Source organism: Canis aureus, chromosome 10, assembly GCF_053574225.1.
Source record: "Canis aureus isolate CA01 chromosome 10, VMU_Caureus_v.1.0, whole genome shotgun sequence".
Taxonomy (NCBI): domain Eukaryota; kingdom Metazoa; phylum Chordata; class Mammalia; order Carnivora; family Canidae; genus Canis; species Canis aureus.
The window spans coordinates 54671555-54694593 of NC_135620.1; the positions used below are offsets into that span (position 1 = coordinate 54671555).

Sequence of the window (23039 nt, forward strand, 5' to 3'; positions counted from 1 at the left end):
CCTGTGTCTCTGCCCCTCTGTGTCTCTCATGAATAAATAAAATCTTAAAAAAAAAAAAAAAAAGATTATTAGATAAAATTCCTAATCAACTTATATTGACTGCACGTCTACTATGTGCTAGATGCTATGACTACTTGGGAAAAAGAAATTATTCTTGCTCTTAGACTCTGGTGAGGGGCAATTCAATAGGAACTAAACGAAGAAATAGGGCCCTCTAACAGAAATGAGAAGATAAGTGCTGAAATTCTTAAAAAAGGAACATGAAAAGATGTAAGAGTTGGGGGGAAAAATGGGACTGTCTAGATGGCCCCTCTTCCTCTATCTGCTAAAATTTCTCACTTGTTAATTTACTATACAGAATTCAGGCATTTGCTTCATCTCCAGAAAGGCCGTCACTCCAGGAATTTAACATTTGCTGAATGAACTAGACCAAACTACATTCAAATGTGTTTACAATCTGTATACTCTCTCCAGAGATAAATAAAGCAGATTATGTAGTTAATCAAAGTAGAAAACAATTGAAAACACATGCCTGATATATATGGCCAACAGGAAAATAATCAGAAAACAAGACCCAGACACTACACAAAAACCAGCAAAGTGAATTACAAAATGAAGGTGGCCTAAACAAGACTGAAGCAGGAGAGAGAGAGAGAGAGAGAGAGAGAGAGAGAGAGAGAGATGGAATAGCTGGAAAAAGACAAAGATAATCTTGACTAGTAATCTTTCCATACAGATCAATCATTTGAGATCTCTGAGTATTTCTCCATCATAGTTCCCACCCACAGCCTTGAAAAAAAGTAAATATAAGCACAAATAAAGAGTCTGGTAATATAACTAAAAGGTTCATCCAAAGCTATTGGCAGAGAGACAATAGATCTACACTCCACATTGTGATGCTAACAGATTCAGTTATGTCTATGCCATCCTATGTCCACTCTGCCTCAAAAGTAGGATGCTCTAGTAAAGAAAATTTTCAGCATTTACTCAGATTAATACTTGCAAACTTAGTTCCCTATAAAAACAGGATGGGTATATCAACCTCAGCAAGTACAGAAACAAACTACCTTCCAGAGTCACAGAAGACATCAGAGGTGGAGGGACCACAGACATCATTTAAATCCAACTTTCCTATTTTACAAATGAAGCTCTGTGGTCCACATGGCCAGTTTGTGGCAAAATTTAAACTATATCCTTTAAAGTCTACTAACTCTCTCAGCGATAAGTCTTACAAAACATTTTAGAAATCAACTTAAAATTGAACTCCTGTAATGAATAGACAAGGTTTAATAGGTTTTTGAAAAATGAAACATTATGCCAGTAAGTTTACAAACTAGCAATAACTGGAGAAAGGAGTATGTGAGGAGATACAATTCTCATTAAAAAATCCAGTTAGTCATTTTCCCCTTTTGACTGCAAGTATGTCCCAAATCACTGCATCGGATCTAACACCTGTATTCGGTCTTGTTACTTCTGTAGAAGTCCTATTTCTTCCTTTCCAGTATGTTGTCTGAAAACAGGGAAATTTTTACTTTGATCCCAAATGTCCTTAGATTTTTAAGTTTTGATTTCACAAAAATTGAGAGAATAGCTGTTGTTTTTTTAATTTGATCCTAGTTAAAAGAACTGAAGTAAATATTTTAACAATAGCACCTGTAAATCAGGGCCAAACACGATCCCAAGAGGCTTGTAATTCTAAAGTAACAAATCGGCTGTGTAGGAGTTGCACACACTTTAAATTTTCAAAGTTACGTGCGCCACAACGTTAAGAGAAGGAAATATCACATGATGCCAGCAATGACATGTATTCATTTCTATTTAAGGTGGAACCATTAGCATACTCAACTTTTATAGCACAAAGAAAAAAGGCTACGTCTCTTACAGAGCCTACGTACCGAAACAAAAACTTTACTTTCTTTCACTCTCAACAATTTGAAAAATTCCTGGTTCAAAACCAACCTCTCTCATTCTTCGGCCCCGAAAGGAAGAACTTCCATCCCCTGAGAACAAAACGCAGCCCGAACAGACGGCTGCGGCGGCAGAAGGACGCGCGAAAGGGCCCCGGCGACCGGGTTCCGCGTTCTCCTGGTGACATCATTTCACCTGCGCCTCGGCAGGCGGGAGGGAGCGCGCGGCCGGGGCCCTCTGCCAGGCGGGCGGCCGCCCCCGCGGGCTGCACCCGCACCTCCACGCCGCCACCTCGGGAACAAAGAGCGCCGGGCGGCCGGGCCGCGCCCCAACCCGCGGGCTACCACACCTCCTCCGGGTTCCCGGAGCGGCCCCGCAGGCTCCCAGCGGCCTGCGGCCCGGCCCGGCCCGCCCTCGCGCGGGAACCAACGGCCGCGGCGGCCAGTACCTGCGAGGGGAGGCCCCGCCCTGCGGGGCTGCTCCCGCGGCTCCTCGCTGGGCCGCCGCCTCCTATTGTGACTGCTCGCCCAGCCCGCGGCCAGCTCGCCAGCTCCGCCGTCCCCGGGCCTCCTCACCCCCGGAACCCGGGCTCCGACCGAGGCGCTGTCACGGCGCTTCCTTCCTCCCGGCACCATCACACGGGCCGCGCCAGGAAGCCGCTGCGCGCTCAGGGCTGACAGAGTCCGCTAACGCCTCGGGGGCGCCATCCTCTCCGCCCCCGGCCCTAACTGCCGGGGCCGCGGCACCGTCCCGCCCCGCCGCACCCCGCCTCGCGGCTCGCGAACACGCCGTGCCGCGCCGGCGCACTGCCCTCCGCTGCGCGCGCAGGCGACACCCCCGGCCAGGCCGCAAGATGCGCGAGCACGCGGCGCTCCCACTTCGCGGCTCGAGGTCGCCGCCCGCCTCCCTACTCGTCCCCCCAAATGAACAAACCTAGCAAGTCCAGAGCGCGAGACCGCCAGACGCTCCTCCCCTCTCCCCCTAGGCTCGGCTCCGCGCGCCGAGCCCCCTTTGTTTCCACCCCGCGGGGAAGGGGGCGGGGCGGCGCTGCGCGCGTCCGGGCGCGCGACGGGGACTAGTTCCGGCAACAGAGCCCGTCGCACAGCGCCCCTGCGCAGCCCCGCCCCGGCCCGCCCCTCACCCCGGGCGCTCGGCGAGGCCAGGCTACCCTGGGGCCCGAGCGGCTCCTAATTCGTACTCATCTTCGATCTCCCGCTCCTCCCTCCAAAACTCCGCCATCAAACAGTAACTAACCTCACTCAATTCACGGTAGAATATGTATTCATGTGGCCCTAGAAGAGGAATTCTTATTGATGTAGAAGGAGGTGATTATTTTGAGGTGTCTCTCAAAGAAGCAACCAGGTTGGAACCCAACGTATCCAACTCTAAAGGCCTAATTAAACCTATTATTCAGACCATGCTAAGAGTAGGAAATAAGATCGGTACAAAGACCGCAGGCGGCATAGTGCCTGTCCTGATCACGTTCAAGATCTAAAAGGGAAGACAGATATACCATAAAAGCACAATAAATGCAAGGAAAAGACAGCTAAGTGGTATCAGAGGAAAGGTGGGCCATCAAGGGGGCATTATGAAAGAAGTGGACTTTAAGCAGATAGGAAGTGGTTGATACCATCAAGGATGGTGATCATAGTTTAGGGTAGTCCAATCAGCAAAAACCTAGGTTCTTACTTAAACCAGTCTCCTTCCTGCTCTTGGCCTCAGCTGCCTGCAGTAGAAAATTAAGGAATCAGACTAATGTTCAAAGATCTTTTGAATAGGTATGAGTAACACATTATTTGTGTACATTTGTCTCCCATTATCAGACTGAGCGCTGGCTCTCTGCTTTGGCTCTGAAACCCCAAGTTCTAAACCAACAGCCTGAAGCACAACAGCAGGTGCTTAGCAACTACGAATCAAAGTTCCAGCAATAGGGATCCCTGGGTGGCGCAGCGGTTTGGCGCCTGCCTTTGGCCCAGGGCGCGATCCTGGAGACCCGGGGTGGAATCCCACATCGGGCTCGCTGCATGGAGCCTGCTTCTCCCTCTGCCTGTGTCTCTGCCTCTCTCTCTCTCTCTGGGTGACTATCATAAATAAATAAAAATTAAAAAAAAAAAAAAAAAACAAAGTTCCAGCAATAAATCACAAGCTTTTACAATTCCTGGACAAAGAGAGTTAGAATGATATAACAGGCACAGAAAAACACAACCCCTCTCTCCTAACCCCAAACCCCTATTAATGTAGTCATTTTATCTAGCTGACTCTTCCTCCCAACGTGCTGTCTTCCAAAGCTGTCAGTTTGTAGATGATTATATCCAAATTGTAAAGGGTTTTTTTTTTTTTTTCATTTCATGATACTATCATAAATCCCAACCACACTTTTAGATGCATCCAATGCAATCCGTTTCTAACTTGTGAGTCCCTCAATAATTCCCCATCTACTGCTGTAGCTTCACCTAGCTCCTGGCAGAACCTCAGCTGCACAAGCTTCCTCACATAATCCAAACCACTCTGAAACCACTCCTCTTGTATACTTGGATATTAGCTATGTGATGAGAGGAGGAAAGGAGAAAAAAAGAAGAAAAAAAAAAAAACTGGGAAAGAGAAGGGAAATTAACATTTGAGAGCTCTCTATCTAATCAAAAGAGCCAGATCCCTCAAGTGCTGAATCTCAGCAGCAAAAATCTATTACAGTACTCCAGGATTTCCATCCCTTAAGCTTAATGTGAATCCTCTAGGGCCTCAGCCAATCCTTTGTGAGGCAAACTCCAGGAGAAACCTTCTCAAATGGTTAAGACCTTAGCTACCTGGGCTCTTGGGGTTTAACCCAAGAAGTCTGTGTAGATGTAAACAATAACCCCACAACTCAAAGTTGGGATAGTTTGAAATTTGTACTGCAATTTCTTCTCGAATTCATTTTCTTCACCAGAAAATCTAGTATCTTGCTAATAAACACCCAATCAAGAGGATAGGCTTTAAACTAGGCCAGTTTTGACCACCTGATGTAGCAGGTGGTAAATTACAAGAGAACAGTTGTTCAACCCCAGTCCACCTATAATTTTATTTGGTGTCTGTTCAAAAAGGTGCAAAACCTTATTGGAGTGGTGTCCAATAAACTTTCTGGATAGAAATGGTCAATACCTGCATCATCCAAAAGGAAGCCACATGTGGCTACTAAGCACTCAAAATGAGGCTAGTGCATCTAATGAGTTGACTAGGATCAATTTAAGCAGCCACAGGTGGTTAGGGAGAGCACAGCACTTGTAGGCGAAGGAACTGATTGTTCCAAGAGCTTTTTGAGACTTCTGACTCCAAGTAATTTAAGTCCCCTCACTTCTAAAATGAAAATACACCAAATCACTGCTTACCAAAAAGAAACATATTAAAATTCCTTCAAATGTGTCTGGTCACTGGGCTTCCCTACAGTAGTGACCTACTATTCTAATACATGGGAGAAAAACAGCTGAGATTTTGATTGGGCTGGGCTGGAACAAGCAATGAATCTTTACAATACTGATCTTCAATCTATGAACAAGATACATCCTACTATTTACCTAAGTCATCAACTTTCTTTCAGTATTTCTTTACATTTTCTATACAAGTCTTACGTATTTTTTGTTCTTTGGTTTATTCCAGGTTTTATATATAATTCCTAATTCCAGAAATATATATAAATATATGTAATGCGTAATTATATATATAATTATTCTAATAGTTTATCTCAATCTTTTTGAGTTTTCTGTACATACAATCCTTTTGGCAGAAAATAATGACCATCCAATTTCTTTCTTTCCAATACAGTTTTCCTTTTCTTTGTCTTGTCTTACTGCATTAACTCGGACCTCTAATGCGGTGCTAAATAGAAACAGTGAGAACATACATTTTTGTCTTATTCCCAAACTGGAAAACTTCCAACATTTCACCATTAAGTATGATGTTTGCAGTAAGTTTTTTGCAGATCCCTTCCGCAATTAGGAGAGTTCTCTTTGGGGATCCCTGTGTGGCTCAACCGTTTAGCGCCTCGCTTCCGCTCAGGGTGTGATCCTGGAGACCTGGGATCGAGTCCCATGTCGGGCTCCCTGCATGGAGCCTGCTTCTCCCTCTGCCTGTGTCTTTCATGAATAAATAAAATCTTTAAAAAAAAAAAAAAAGAGAGAGAGAGAGTTCTCTTTTATTTCTAAATTTTTTAAAGTTTATCACAAAGGGATGTTTAATTTTAGCAAACTTCCCTGCAGCTATGAGATAATCATACACTTTTTCTGTTAATATGCGAATTACATTGACTGGTTTTGGATGTTAAACCAATTTTGCATTCCTAATAAAATCCTGTCTTATTACCCCTTATTATATATATGTTGTCGGATTTAGTTGAACATGTTCCCATGTTCGTTAGGATTTTTACATCGTGTCCTTGAGTGAGAATAGCTGTTGTTTCCATTTTTGTAATGTCTTTGTCAAGATTTGTTAACAAAGATTATGCTAACCTTAGAAATGAATCAGGGAGTTTTTTCTATTCTCTAGAATAGTTTCTGTAAGATTGGTGGTGTGCCTTCTATAAACATTTGGCAGTATTTGCTGGTTAGCCAACTGAACTTAGAATTAAATTTGTCAGAGTTTCTATCTTTTCCTTAAAGATTTTATTTTAGGGGCACCTGGGTGGCTCAGCGGTTGAGCGTCGGCCTTTGGCTCAGGTCATGATCCTGGGGTCCCACGTTCGAGTCCCACATGGGGCTTCCTGCATGGAGCCTGCTTCTCCCTCTGCCTACTACTCTGCCTCTATGTGTCTCTCATGAATAAATACAATCAATCTTTAAAAAAAATAAAGATTTATTTTAAAGTAATCTCTATACCCAATGAGGGGCTCAAACTCACAACCCCAAGATTAAGAGTCTCATGCTCCACCAACTGAGCCAGCCAGGTGCCCCTGTCCTTTCCTTATTTTTAACAAAGAGGAGTGTTAGGATAGGCTTAATAGGGCAGCCCAGTGGCTCAGCGGTTTAGTGCTGCCTTCGGCCCAGGGCCTGATCCTGGCGACCCGGGATCAAGTCCCACATCGGGCTCCCTGCATGGGGCCTGCTTCTCCCTCTGCCTGTGTCTCTGCCTCTCTCTCTCTGTGTGTCTCTCATGAATAAAATCTTTAAAAAAATAAATAAATAAAAGGATAGGCTTAAGATCTCATACTGAAACTCACAATCTGCTTCTAGAAAACTAACTTCCAAAATTGTGAATTTGAAGAGTTCTCTTGCTAGAAATACATTAAAAAAAAAAAAAAAAGATTTATTTATTCATGAGAGACACAGAGAGAGGCAGAGACATAAGCAGAGGGAGAAAGGGATCCCTGGGTGGCGCAGCGGTTTAGCGCCTGCCTTTGGCCCAGGGCGCGATCCTGGAGACCCGGGATCGAATCCCACGTCGGGCTCCCAGTGCATGGAGCCTGCTTCTCCCTCTGCCTATGTCTCTGCCTCTCTCTTTCTCTCTCTCTCTGTGTGACTATCATAAATAAATAAAAATTAAAAAAAAAAAAAAAAGATTTAAGCAGAGGGAGAAAGAGGCTCCCTGCGAAGAGACTGATGCAGGACTCATCCGGACCCCAGGATCACAACCTAAGCCAAAGGCAGATGCTCAACCACCAAGCCACTCAGGTAGGTGCCCTAGAAATAATTTTTGAGCACACTAAATAACCAATAACCACAAATAAATTTTACATAAGTGATAGTTAAACAGTCTGCCAAACAGTAAATATAAAATTTGGTTTGGTGCTCAATTTTGCATTTCTAAGACATCACAGACTATCTAAACATGATTACCCAAAGGGCCTTTATACAAGAGAAGGGACTCTGAAGCTATACAGGCTTTGTTCTTTTACACATTTCTATCACAATACCTTACAGTATTAATGTCTGTTTCCTCCATTAAACTGTAAGCCCCTCAAGAGCAGGTCCTATTTCTCTTTTGTTTTTTATCACTGATATCCATATTGGAAAAATGTTGGTTGGTAGAGAATATACAAAAAAGAAAGGAGGGGTAGCTCTTAAGACGTTGAAACACACAATGGAAGAGCTGCAGATAAAGAATCACTTGTCCAGATGCTGAAGAACCATGTATGTAGAAGAAAAAATGCTATATACCCACTTTTGGGTCCTGCCAAAGAAGGTATTGCGTAAAGAATGACCCTCCTGTTGGGAGTCTGTGACCGTTATAATGAAGGAGGCAATTTCCCACTGGTAACACTGTCAGAAATAGGGTTGTGCTGTCATCATATCCATTGCCAAGTCTCCTGACTGTAATTTCACTCTAATTCCACCACTACTGTTGAGTTAGTGGGCTCTATTTTCTATTCTAATATAGCATTAATCACTCTGCCATGTAAATATGCACTTACTTGAGTCGTTTGCCCATTAAGACAGTGAACTCCTTGAAGCCAAGGACTAAATCTCACTGCTTCTGGCAAAGGTTCTAGTACATGGCAAGCACTCAATAGTTCAATTAAGGATACGTGATATTTCATAGCAGTGGTAATTCCAATGTTTTCCTCAACAGGCAAATACCCAGGAAGAAATGAGACACAAAAGTAGAATAGGTAGTAAAAGAGAGGAACAAGTGGACAAAAAAGAAATTCTGAAATTTCCTAAAGCTAACTCTGCTCACCTTCCTCCCTAAAAGTTTCCCTCTTTCCACCAAAACCAGCTAAAAGGACCAATCAGATGAAGCTACATAGCAGAAAGGTGTATTTGCCTAGCACTATTCAGGCTACATATTATCTATAACCATGACAAGACATGATCTAAGGCAAAACATCAGCATAAGCACTTTCACCCATAAATGTTACCACCTGTCAGATTGGAAAGGTTATCAGCAACTGCCAGCTATAGTTGCTAAAGACCAGAAAGGGGCAGCAAAGGCTCACCCAAACCCAAGTCCACTGAAAACTTCCCAAATATAGCCAGCTTTGGGATGGAGAAGTGAGCATACTGTTGTTTCCACAGTACAGGTGAGAGATGCCAGGGACAGAACCATAACTGTGAAAGTGAGAAGGCGGGGGGGGGGGGGGGGGGGGGGCTAAAAAGCAGAACCAGGTGAAAGGCCATTTGCCAGGAAAGAGCTCAAGACAGAAGAGTAAATAAACCTGAGTGCCTAAGATAAGCTGAGTCAGAAACAGGAAAAACAGAGACTAAGATCAAGCCAGAAATGGAGAGACAAGAGTGCAAATAAAGCATGCACTGCACATCATGACCTATTCAATCTCTGGAGCAGGATAAATGAGAAAGAGTGGACTCTGACGCATGACCTGCCTTAATGCATACCCTTTGAAGCAGAGATCTTAAAGGCACCTTGCTCATTCTGTTCTGGCAAATAGGGCACACCTTGGGAGCTATTCTACCTGCTATTACTCTCATTCTAAATTGATCTAGCAGCTCAATCTCAGGGCAAATCATATGCTAATATCATAGTTTTAAAAAACCCATCGGACAGCCCCAGGCAATAAAAAGATTCAACCTGGATACAGATCTAATAAAAGCCTGTTATTTCCTTTTTTTTTTTTCCTGTTATTTCCTTATTAGGGATGAACCATCTCTTATTTTTAACATTAAATATTACATTTAGGTTTTTTTTTCAGTATTTTTATATTATAAAGATACAATGAATACTCTCATGCATACATAGTTCAGCCTGCATTTGAAAATATATCCATAAAAGTGGGATCCCTGGGTGGCGCAGCGGTTTGGCGCCTGCCTTTGGCCCAGGGCGCGATCCTGGAGACGCAGGATCGAATCCCACGTCGGGCTCCCGGTGCATGGAGCCTGCTTCTCCCTCTGCCTGTGTCTCTGCCTCTCTCTCTCTCTCTCTCTGTGTGACTATCATAAATAAATAAAAAATTAAAAAAAATATATATATCCATAAAAGTGATTTTGTAACAGTTTTCAAAGGGCCTTTGTTTTTTAATTTTGAGAAATTTTGCTAAATTGCCTTCTAAAAAGTTGTGCCAATTTTTTACTACACCAACAGTAAATGAAAGTAGTTGGGAGTCAACTCAGAAGAGGAAACAGCAGTGTTTAAGGGCATTCCCTGAGGAAAGATAGGCTAACCCTATTTTTGCAGTAGGCCAAGGCTAGGGAGAGAAGCCATGAAAACAAAACTTGGGCCAGGCTACTCTTGAGAACAGTCATTATTTCATACCCAGCTTTAAATTCTTTGTTTTAATTACCTGTTAAATCCCTGAGCCTTTACTATGGTCTTATTAGATGCAATAGTCTAGGAAGTGAGCCCAAACTGGAGCCAAAGTGATTCTAACGAGAGCAGCAGCACTTAGAAAAGCTGATAAGCAAGCAACAGGCCCTCAATCAAAGGGCTAGCTCGCTAGGAGGGCAAACAACAACCAGAAAAGATACCTAGGGCATCCCAGAAATACTTGCAGAGAAAGGCTAACTAAAAGTGATCACTGCAACAAAAAGGAACAAGGCCTTAAATCATTAGGAATTAGACACTAAAGTAAAATATGACCCGAAAAGCCAGTGAACATGGGCTATACTTATGTAAGGGCTTTAAGAAAATAAATAATAGTGTTGATAAGATAATTTAAAAAAATCATAGTGTTAGCACTAGTTAAGAAACAGAAAAAGCACACACAGACAATACCATCTTCACTTGAAGAAGATAATTAAAAAGCAGTTGCTGAAAAGGGACATGGGAATGAAGAGAGAGGGTCTTAAATGGCTGAGATGCAAAAAACACGAGAATGTTCTCTAAGCAGAACACAGGAATATCTTGAAACTTTCACCATGTTTGATGGAAAACAGAATTTCCTGTAGGGAATGCTGGTGGAGCTCATGTGACTGCATAGTTGAAACCTTGCTCTGGATGATGCCCCTGGCTATAGAATTCTAACACCCTGCATTCATGAGATGTGGCCAGCTCACTGAAAATGCCAGTGTCCTTGTTGCTTTTTGCACAGACATTGATACATGGCACATCTCTACAAACCCTGAACCCTCCAGCCCAAGCCACATTCAAGAGGTCTTTACCAAACTTTAAGTTAAAGAAGAAAGGGTGTTATATTATCTGAGCACATTCACACAAAACAGAAATGATCACCTTAAACAAAACCTTTAAAGCAGAGCAACTTTTTATAAAGCAAATATAAAATTTAAGCTCCCACAGAAGTTTATTATCTCGCCTCTGCTTGCTTGTTCATTACAACCGTGTCATATAAATAAAAAAAAATTAAATTTAGCAGGCAATGACATTTCAAAAGCCAAGACAGGAATGCCACATAACAATAATCTCAAAATACCTATCACTTCAATGTATTTCCAATCACCTCAGATATTACACAGTAAGGCAAAGAGAGAATCTATTTAAAAACACAATGTGTCACATAATACCATATAGCTCAGAAAGCATAATATAAAATTTAAAAACTTTAGGAATATGTAAGGAAATAACTGGAAACAGATTTCCTAAAAGTAAAAGCAATAAAATACATTTTCAAAGGACTATACCAACAGACTTGCTCTCAAAATAATTTTAAATTTCTGAATGGGAAAAAACTTTATTAAGAATTAAAAGCTACGGGGGGATCCCTGGGTGGCTCACGGTTTACCGCCTGCCTTTGGCCCAGGGCATGATCCTGGAGTCCTGGGATCGAGTCCCACATTGGGACTCCTGCATGGAGCCTGCTTCTCCCTCTGCCTCTCTCTCTCTCTCTCTCTCTCTCTCTGTGTCTCTCATGAATAAATAAAATCTCTAAAAAAAAAAAATTAAAAGCTAGGAAATTTTTTGCAAATAGGACAGATGATTAATGTTCCTATACACAGTGATAGGAAATCCCAAAAGAAGAGAAAATTATGCAAAAGACAAATTTTTAAAAATCAGTAACTAAGGAACAAATGAAGCTATGAAGAGTTATATAATTTCAGTAGTAATCACAGAAATACTCATTGAAACAATTAGAAACCATTTCTCATCAATCATTCACAAAGTAACTTGATATTATGGATGCTATTCAATGTGAAAAGGAAGTGAGACAAGCATTCTCATATGGAAGCATAAATTGATGCATATGTGTGAAAAAATATACAAAAAAAGACAAAGGAAAGGCTGAAAAAATATTCTTTTTTAAAATTCTATTCTAGTAATCTAGGCTCAAGAAATATATCATTCAAAACTTATTACATAGCTAGAGTCATCAAAACACTGTGGTACCAGCATCAAGACAGATACACAGACCAACTGAACAAACAAAAGCCCAGAAATAAACCCTTACATATATAGTGAAATGACCCTCAAAGCTCAAAAGCATTCCAAGACAAATTTCAATGGGGAAAAAAAACACTCAAAAAAACAAAAAAAAAAACAAAAAAAAAACACTCTTTTCCACAATGGTGTTGGGAAAACCAGATATCCATATGCAAAATCAATGAAGAGAGACCCTTGCCTTACCCTATTATACAAAAATTAACTCAGATGAGTGAAAGATCTGAACTTAAGAACTAAAACTATAGAATTTTTAGGGAAAAAACATAGGGGAAAACCTTCATAAGATCGGGTTTGACAGTAATTTCTTGGATCTGACACTAAAGGGTAGACAAGAGAAAAAATTAATTGAAATTCCCTCAAAATAAGAACTTTAAAAAAAAAAGATTTATTTCAGAGACAGGGAGTAAGCATGAGTGCATGCTTAAGGGGGGAAAGTGTAGAGAGAGAATCCCCAAGTTGACTCCCTGCTGAGCACAGAGCCTGAAGTGGGGCTCAATCTCATGACCCATGAGATCATTACCTGAGCTGAAACTAAAAGATGCCTAAGCGACTGAACCACCAACGCACCCCCAAAATAAGAACTTCTGTGCGAAGGACACAACCAACAGAGTAAAAAGGCAACCTCCGTTAATGGGAGTAAAGTATTTGCAAATCATCTGTCTGATAAAGGGTTATACCCAGAATAAAGAACTCCTATAATCAAACAAAAACCAAACCTAATTTAAAAATGGGCAAAGGTTGGGGCGCCTGGGTGGTTCAGTCAGTTGAGCATAGGACTCCATTTCAGTTCAGGTCATGATCTTAGGATCATGAGATCGAGCCCTACTTAAGATTTTCTCTTTCCCTCTGATGCGCCCCAACTTGTGCATGTGCACTCTATTAAAAAAGGAGGGGAGGGCAAAGGTCTTGAATAGACATTTCCCCAAAGAAGATAAATGACCAAGAAGCACATGAAAAGATGTTCAATATCACTAATCAGTAGGGCAATGAAAATCAAAACCACAATGAGATACTTCCTCACATCTAAATAGGATAGCTACTGTTAAAAAACATAACAGAAAATAACAAATGTTGTCAAGAATGTGAAATGTAAAATGGTGCAGCCACTTTGGAAAACAATACAGCAGTTCCTCAAAACTCTAAAAATATAAATGATACAGCAATCTCATATCTGGGTCTATGCCCAAAGAAATAAAGTAGAGTCTCTAAGAGATATCTGTACACCTATGTTCCTAGCAGCATTATTCACAAGAGCCAAAACATGGAAGCAACCCAAGTGTTCATCCATGATAAATGAATAAACAAAATGCATTATATATACCTACAATGGAATATTATTCAGCCTTTATAAGGAAAGAAATTCAATATTCATGCTACAACAAGAATGAACCTTAACAAGGTTACACTAAGGTGAAATAAACTAGTCACAAAAAGACAAATATGGGGCACATAGATGGCTCAGTTGGTTGAGTATGGGCCACTTGGTTTTGGCTCAGGTCATGATGTCAGGAATGTGAGATCAGGGGCAGCCCTGGTGGCTCAGCAGTTTAGCGCCGCCTGCAGCCCAGGGTGTGATCCTGGAGACCCGGGATAGAGTCCCACGTCGGGCTCCCGGTGGATGGAGCCTGCTTCTCCCTCTGCCTGTGTCTCTGCCTCTCTGTGTGTCTCTCATGAATAAATAAATAAAATCTTAAAAAAAAAAAAAAAAAAAAAAAGGATTGTGAGATCAAGCCCAGCCTTGGGCTCCACACTCAACAGGGAGTCTGCTTGAGATTCCCTCCTTCTGCCCCTCCCCCTGTGCATGCTCCTGTGCATACTCATGCTTTCTCTCTCTCATATGAATAAATAAATTTTAAAAAATATATCTTATGATTCCATTTATATGAGGTGCATAAAACACTCAAATTCATAGGGACATGGGACATTTGGGTGGCTCAGTGGTTGAGCATCTGCCTTTGGCTTGAACATGATCCCAGGGTCCTGGGATTGAGTCCCACATTGGGCTTCCCGCAGGGAGCCTGCTTCTCCCTCTGCCTGTGTCTCTGCCTTGTCTTTGTCTCTCATGAATAAATAAATAAAACCTTAAAAAAAAAAAATTCAGGGGCAGGCTGGGTGGTTCAGTAGTTTAGCCGTGCCTTCAGCCCAGGGCGTGATCCTGAAGATCTGGGATGAGTCCCAGGTCAGGCTCCCTGCATGGAGCCTGCTCCTCCCTCTGCCTGTGTCTCTGCCTCTCTCTCTCTCTCTCTCTCTCTCTCTCTCTCTCTCTGTGTCTCTCATGAATAAATAAAATCTTAGAAAAAAAAATTCAGAGACAGAAAGTAGAATGGTACTTGCGGGGGGTGGGGGTGGGCAGAGAGTGTAGAGAAGAACAGGGAGCTACTACTTAATGGATATAGTGTCCATTTTCCAAGATAAAAGAGCTCTGGAGATTGGTTGCACAACAACATGACTGTACTTAACACTACTTAACTGTACATCCAAAAACTATTAAGACAGTAAATTCTTATGTTAGGTGTATGTTACCAAAATTAGAAGAAAATCTCATCACAGCAGTAAAAGGGATGTTTAAAAATATAAGCCAGACCATGTCATTCCTTTGCTTAAAACCTTCCAAAGGCTTCCCATAACAAGCAGAACTGAAATTTACACTTTCCCTGGCTTACCAAGTTCTACATAAGCTGCCCTGTGCCCATCTCTTCAACTTCATCCCATATGACTTCTACCCTCAGCCACCCTACCCTGCTTGTGCACATTAGCATTCCCTCTGTTTGGACCATCTTTCTAGCCTCAGGGCCTTTGCATTACACCTTCCCTCTCCCTATGATGTTCCCCTCATGGCCTAGATTTTCACACCTTGTTCCTTATTCAGATTTTAGCTTAAGTGTCACCTTCTTAAACCTTCCTGGGTGGCGCAGCGGTTTGGCGTCTGCCTTTGGTCCGGGGCGCAATCCTGGAGACCCGGGATCGAATCCCACATCGGGCTCCCGGCATGGAGCCTGCTCCTCCCTCTGCCTGTGTCTCTGCCTCTCTGTCTCTCTCTGTGTGACTATCATGAACAAATAAATAAAATCTTTAAAAAAAAAAAAAAAAACACCTTCCCTAATACCTAATCTAGCCAACTGCCCAATTACTTGTACAGCACTTATGAGTATCTGGTTATTTACTGGTATTTACAAATACAGCTCATTTTCTGCCCTTTTCACAAAAAATAACCAGCAGAAGAACAAGGATCTTCCTTGTTAGTCTTTTCACCACTCTTTCCTGGTGACTAAACAGTGCCTGGCACATAGTAGGCACTTAATAAATATCTGTTGAATGAATAAACGCATAATAGCTTTTAAAAATTACCTAAAGCTCTACAATTAAAGACCGGTTAAGCAAATTACCATGTATCCTTATAGTAGAACATTATGCAGCCATTTTAACTGATGTTCAAGTATATGTAGTGTGCAGATTATATTTCCCAAGATGACCATACATAGTAAGTTCTCCCACCCTTCATTCTCTTCTTCTTATGTTGACATTACTCCCCAGTGAGGAGACTGAGGTTCCTCCTTTTGAATTTGGGCAGGCCTGTGACTATGCTGGAAGTGATGCTTTGTGACTTCAGAAGTTAGGTCATAAAAGGCCTTACAACATCTGTCTGGTCCTCTTGGAGCAGTCACTCTTGCAATCAAGCTGCCATGCTGTGAGAAAACCCACAATACATTTAGGTGTTCTGGCCACGGGTCCCAGTTGAAGACCCAGCTGACAGTCAGCATCAACCATCAAATATGTGATTGAGGACTTCAAGATGACTCCAGCTTCAGCCACCATTTGACTGCACCTGTATGAGAAAACTCCAAGCAAGAGACTCCTAAATGAGCACAGGAAACCCCAGAAACATGAAAGATACAAGTGCTATGCACCAAATGAATTTTAGGGTCATTAATTACACATAGATAAATCAGAGCAATTTAGTTTTATTTTAACCATGAAGAGAATGCAGAAAGAGTGAGTTTTCTTATGACACAGTCTGTTTCTGTGTATTTCCCCAAATTACCATAATGGACACATATAACTATGTAATTGGATGTATGGGGAGACTTTTTTTTTTTTTTTTTTTTTTTTAAGCACAGGGGCAAGAACAAGAAAAAAGGTCCTAAATGACTTTTTTTTTAACTGACTATAGAAGATTTGGGATGGCCAATAGCATATAAAAAAAATGCTCAGCATACTTAGTCATTAGAGAAATGCAAACTAAACAACTGAGATATCTCACTATAACCGCTATAATTTAAAAAAACAACTGAAGAGTGCTGGATGTGAACATGTGGATGTGAAGAATGTGAGACCTTCACGCATTTGCTGGAATGTAAAATGGTACAGCCACTTTGCAAAACAGTTTGGTAGATTTTCAAAATGTTTAAAATAGGAGTGCCTGGGTGGCTCAGTCAGTTGAGCGTCTGCCTTGGGCTTGGGTCATGATCCCTGACTTCTGGGATCTAGCCTGCGTGGGGCTCCCTGCTAAGCAGGGAGCCAGGTTCTCCCTCTCCCTCTGCCTCTGCCACTCCCCCTGCTTCTGCTCACTTGATCTCTCTTTCGACAAATCTTTTTAAAACAATGTTAGAAATAAGAATGCCTGGGTGGCTCAGTGGTTGAGCATCTGCCTTCAGCTCAGGGCGTGATCCTGGAATCCCAGGATCGAGTCTCGCATCAGACTCCCTGCTTCTCCCTCTGCCTGTGTCTCTGCCTCTCTCTCTCTGTCTCATGAATAAATAAAATCTTTTAAAAAGATGTTAAAATATACCATGTGACCAACTAAACAAAAACACACTTACATAAAAATGTTCCTAGTAATGTTATTCATAAAAACCACAATGTGGACACCTATTAACCGGTGAAATGGATAAACAAAATAGATTAGATGCACACAGTGGAATACTATTCACACATTAAAAGGAATGGAATATCGATTCATGCTACAACATAGACAATCCTTGAGATTATCATGCTAAGTGAGAGAAGCCAGACACAAAGGCCACAAAGTATGTGATTCCATTTATAAATGTGCAGAATAGGCAAATCCATTAAGACGTAAAGATAAGTGGTTGCTAGGTAGGTGGGAGAAGGAATAATGGAGAATGGAATAATGGAGGGTGACTGCTAATGGGTATGGGTATTTGAGTGAGGAATGTTAAAATTGTTCTAAAATTAGATGGTAGAGATAGTTGTACAACTCTGAATATATACTAATAACCAGGGCTTGCAAAGATGAAAAATATTTTATACAAATCTAACATTAATTAATCTTGTTAATATTATATTCCAAATGTTACTTCTGAGTAGAGGGGTTAAAACTATTATTACGTATCTTTTTATACTCAACATACAACTTTTTAAAAAACTATAAAATGTAAAACATCAAAATTAAAAGAATGTATACATAGAATCATGAAAGAAAAATCAATTAACACATTTCCAACCTTCCCGGAAAGCAGTGTGCATGTCATTACCTGTACACAAACTGGACTGATGCCTTCTGTGACAAATGGACCCAAGGCTAGCACAAGGAAGTTTTGTCCAGAAAGACTTCTGCTCTGAGTAGCCATTTACATACATGCCAGTTCAGAAAGAATTCTCCCATTTCCCTCACTCAAATGACCAGCCTTCCTGGAAGTGTTCCAGGCCACTCTGGGAAAGTGTACCATTGAGGCTACAAATTAATTCATCTCACCCCTGGTTCCATCCCCAGTCACACATGGAGTTAAAATTGAGGCAACTTTTAAGAAAAATCACCTTTTATTCCCAAATCTGAGAAATGGATCATGCCTGAAAGTGAGGATACTGAGCAAGGCATCCACATGTTTTGACAGTTTTCACAATCAGAATAGCTAAGCCATTATTTTTGCATGACTTGTATAGGGGACAGAAGATCTGGTCTAGATCCAGCTCTACAGGGTGACTCCTGAACAAGTCATTTCTTCCAACGGAGTCACAGCTTCCAAGTTTATTTTAAAAAGAGGGTTGGATTAGCTGTGCCCCATAATCCCTTCAATTCTCAAAGTGAGAGAAGTATGTGTGAGTGTATAATATGTACATACACACACCCAAGTGTAAGTATCAGGGAGCAGTTTGTTGTTACAGAAGAAAGTCAGAATCTGTTGCAAACATAAGGATCTGAATTCTAAACATGCTATCTACTGCTTTCCTCCCCAGAACAATGACTGATAATCCTATTCAAAGCCACAATCTGTACTATCCAACTCTTGGTGGTTCTCATCCCACTTAATTCTGCTCTACATTTTCTTTACTCCACTGCACTTATTGTAACATACTATATTAATTATTTTTATTGTCTGTCTCCCCTGATAGACTGTACACTCATGAAGAAACAGCAATCTTTGTTTTGTATTCTGATAGATTTCCTAAGTGCCTAGACACATTGCTGCCAATCAATAATACACCTGACTGAATCAGTTGAATAAATTATAAATACACAGTCAAGAGACTAATCCATTCTCTCCATTCCCCCCCCGGGAAACAACATCTGAAAACAGAAGAGAGGGAAGAGCAGTTTCTCACATTCTTTGAAAATTGGGCTGATCAAGTGACAAAAGCCTTAAGTTCTCTTCTCTATCCCCACTTATGTCATGAAAAAATGCCATCTCCTAAAAGCACAAAATTGGTCATACAAAGATTCAGAAATTAGGAGGAAAAAACATTTTAAAGTAGTCAGCAAGTTTCTTGCAGAAGTGGAGAGAAGTCTCATCTCCAGACTCTTAAACCTGGAGACAGAACAGAGCACAGTTTGGCATCACCACCATAAATGAACAAATGGAGAAAGGGATATTATACTTAGCAAGGGAAAGAAAACCCAAAAACATCTTCACAATTACAAAGCACAAATGTATGCAATATTACTGGCCTGAAGAGATCTTGTCTTTCCCTCTATCATCACTCGGGTTTTTTTCAAATGCTCATTTCTACAATCTGTGGTATATTGAATTTTACAGAGCCAACTATACAGTCTAGCAGTCTCTTTCAGCAGCTTGCTTCTAAAATAAGTTAGAAGTTAAATCCATGCCCCTGGATTACTGTAATAAAAAGAGACTCTGGAATGCTAAAAGCATACCACTCTCTCTGTAAACAGACTGAAATCTGCCTGAGCAAAGCCCACAAAGACAGAGAGATCAGCACACAGAACAAAGAAAACCATTTGGAAAATCCCAATGACCAACCAACTTCTTGATCTAGCTCCAACAGGATGAGGGAGGAGGATCTTGATTAAAACAGCAGAGAAAAAGATCACTTGGATTGGTCTGCCTTGGAAAACTACCAAGGGAGTGATACATTCCTGCATGTAAGACACAGGAAATGGGAGGGAAGCCACTGGAAACTGATGATGGAAAAGACTAAATTTAAGCCCATCCAACATCAGCAACCAGATGTTCCAAACAGCAAGCCCACATTAGTATTTATTGCAGGGGTTGAGCCATCAAGGGCACTGAGGAGTACTGGGAAGCCCCCAAAACCAGATTCCTTTAGAGAAGAAGCAAAATACCAGAATGAAACAAAACTACCAACAGTTTGGACCTGATTTCAAAAACAAAAACAAAAACAAAAAAGGCCCAAAGCAGGTTTCTTTGGTGTGAAACAGGTTTCATTCTCAATCCCCACCATTTAAATTGGGCTTTGGAAATGCGGAGGGGGGGAAAACGTCAGTATGAGAAGAAACCATAATCTAACACAATCAACTACAAAAACAAACCAAACTGAAATGCCTAAGATATTTCAAACTAGAAACAGACACAAATTGCTGAGGTAATTAGCAGCTGTGGGAGTACCTATTCATATATTAAGATAATTCACTCAGTCTGAGCAAAAGAGGAAGCAAAGTGACAGGAACAGGGATGAGGGAAAAAAAAAATGAAATTTATCAGGAGTCCAGCCCACTTCCTGAAAATAATCCTCAAGTGTTCTGGAGCAGTCTACTAATCTGACACATAAATCAGGAAGGCCTTCAGCATCTCAACGGTGTGCATAGCAAGGCACACCCTCTTGGCCCTATGTCCACAGTTATGCAAATGCATCCAACAATATTAGGGCAGCATGCATTTTTACCATGAGTGACATCAACACAGACCTCACCTTGTCACTGTCATCATGACAAATGTGGTCGTGATGGATGGACTGGCACTGAAAAGAAGCACCAACACTACCTACAAGAGAAGAGAGGAAAAGTTAAGATGCAATAAGTCCTTACATTTAAGCTGTTTTTCCAATTAAAAGTGTTTTTATATCTATTATCCCATCTAATCCTCAACAACACTCAGAAGTAGGCTGGATAGGGATTACTATTCATGCAGTCTAAGCAAAACAGTGAGGCTAACTTGCACAAAGTAGGAGTCAGTGAAGCAGCGGGTCTGAAACTAAAAGCTTGTTCAAACCCCTTATTCACCACTTTCTACTATACTGAGCAGGTTAGCTTTCAAAGGCCACCTGAATAAGCATAACAGCTTTCAGTAAGGCAAACCTATTCAGGAAAAAATATATCCCCTTCTTCAGACTACACATACTTTCTTTGAAAAAAAAAAAGCTGACCCTATAAATTCTTAGCATATAGATAACAGGGTCTAATACACAATCATGGAGAGCCTGGCTGGCTCAGTTGGTGGAGCATGCTAGTCTTCATCCAGAGGTTTTAAATCTGAGCCCCATGTTGGGTATAGAGATGACTTAAAAATAAAATCTTAAAAAAACATTTAGCATATAATCAGATTATAAATAATTTATTACTTGAAAAGTATATATTTTAATATACCTATTTGTTAATTTGAAGAACTATTTCCTAATAATAACTGCTCTTAATAGCAACATTTCTAACTAACAGGAAAACAAATGATTATTCAATAAAGGATTCAAACAACTCATTAGTCATTTTGAGAAAGTTTGGTTCTTACCACACACCATACAGAAAATGATGGCTCAAAGACATATGTAAAAAAAAAAAAAAAAAAAAAAAAAAAATGAAGTCTGTTTTAAAAGAAAACGCAGAATAAAAAAGGAATCATCTTGGAGTAAGAAAAACCTTTTAAAAATAACTAAAATAGGGATCCCTGGGTGGCGCAGCGGTTTGGCGCCTGCCTTTGGCCCAGGGCGCGATCCTGGAGACCCGGGATCGAATCCCACGTCGGGCTCCCGGTGCATGGAGCCTGCTTCTCCTTCTGCCTGTGTCTCTGCCTCTCTCTCTCTCTCTCTCTCTGTGACTATCATAAATAAATAAAAATTAAAAAAAAAAATAACTAAAATAAAAACTATTTCGAAGGTCAGCAGGTAAGACTAGCTACCAAAGGTGAGCAAAACCCTTTCTCCTCTTACATATAAGAGTTTGACCTAGGGATAATCCCTGTTACCCGATTAAAATAACATGCCACCTATATGTTACTTTGCAAGTTTCTCTGAATCTGGTGACATGCAACTAGGCATGTCCCTTGCAGAGGATCCTGGAAACTATGTCTATGGAGTACTCTGCAGCACGCAATGTGGATAACATCTCTTTGACCTTGAGCTGTCAGAAGAGCACTTCAGAAAGTAAGAACTGCTACACAGACTACAAGGACTCCAACTATCTTTTATTTGTTTTTTTAAGATTTTATTTTTAAGTAATCTCTATACCCAATGTGGGGCTTGAACTCACAACTCTGAGACCAAGAGTCACATGTTCTACCAACTGAGCCAACGAGGTGCCCCAAGACTCTATCTTATGGACAAGTTATAGTTTCTGTCCTAAATACTCCTGAATCAAGTGGTGCCAAGTGAGACCTATAATGATAGTTTTACCAGTCTGAATACATAAATGTTTAATTGAACCTAAGACATGGGCAGACTGGCTGGCTCAGCGGTTTAGTGCCACCTTCAGCCCAAGGCCTGATCCTGGAGACCTGGGATCGTGTCCCATGTCAGGCTCCCTGCATGGAGCTTGCTTTTCCCTCTGCCTATGTCTCTGTCTCTGTCTCTCTCTCTGCGTGTGTCTCTGTTTCTCATGAATAAATAAAATCCTTAAAAAAAAGTTTATGAACCGAAGACATCCCACTGCCACCACCCATATTCTGCAAAACTTACCATGCCAGCAATTCAGATGTCCAATTATTTCATATGCAACTGAGAATGCTGCCAACTAAAGTTTGACACACTCAATACTAAACATTTTTATTTCAAACTTACTGAAATAATTTTTTATACTTCTTTAAAAGTAGATTTTATCATATTTTTCTTATATATTGATAGAAAATAATGTCAGAATGGCTATGATCAAAAACTCAAAAAATAACAAGTGTTGGTGAAGATGTGGGAAAAAAAGGAACTCTCATACACTGTTGGTAGGAATGCAAGTTGGAACAGCCAGTATGGAAAGCAAAAATTAAAATTAAAAATAGGGGATCCTTGGGTGGCGCAACGGTTTAGCGCCTGCCTTTGGCCCAGGGCGCGATCCTGGAGACCCGGGATCGAATCCCACATCGGGCTCCCGGTGCATGGAGCCTGCTTCTCCCTCTGCCTGTGTCTCTGCCTCTCTCTCTCTCTCTCTGTGACTATCATAAACAAATAAAAATTTTTAAAAAATAGTTGAGAAAACCTTTAAAAAATTAAATTAAATTAAATTAAAAATAGGGGCACCTAGGTGGCTCAGACTGCCTTCAGTTCAGGCCATGATCCTGGAGTCCTGGGATCAAGCCCTGCGTTAGTCTCCCTATCCAGTGGGGAGTCTGCTTCTCCCTAACCCTCCTCTGTCTCTCCCTCTGCTTGTCCTCTCTTGCTCTGTCAAATAATTAAAATTTTTAAAAATTAAAAATAGAATTACCATATAACCTAGTAATTCTACTACTGGGTATTTACCC

The 23039-nt window shown here is 41.1% G+C and overlaps 1 protein-coding gene across 9 annotated transcripts in view; it reads right to left on the reverse strand.

Annotated features, from left to right (window-relative positions):
• RNF38 (ring finger protein 38) overlaps nt 1–15744 on the reverse strand; it is a 66435-nt gene extending 50691 nt beyond the window's left edge. For 2 of the 9 annotated variants that reach the window (XM_077912536.1, XM_077912534.1), the window contains exon 1: nt 15549–15744. In XM_077912536.1, coding sequence (XP_077768662.1) covers nt 15549–15551 — 3 coding nt within the window. In that variant the 5' untranslated portion in view covers nt 15552–15744. Of the gene's footprint in view, nt 1–1959; nt 2117–2356; nt 2613–2841; nt 2865–15548 lie in introns of those variants that run through there. The other 7 variants (XM_077912537.1, XM_077912541.1, XM_077912539.1 and 4 more) reach the window with 7 other exon arrangements.
• Between the last annotated feature and the right edge of the window lie 7295 nt (nt 15745–23039).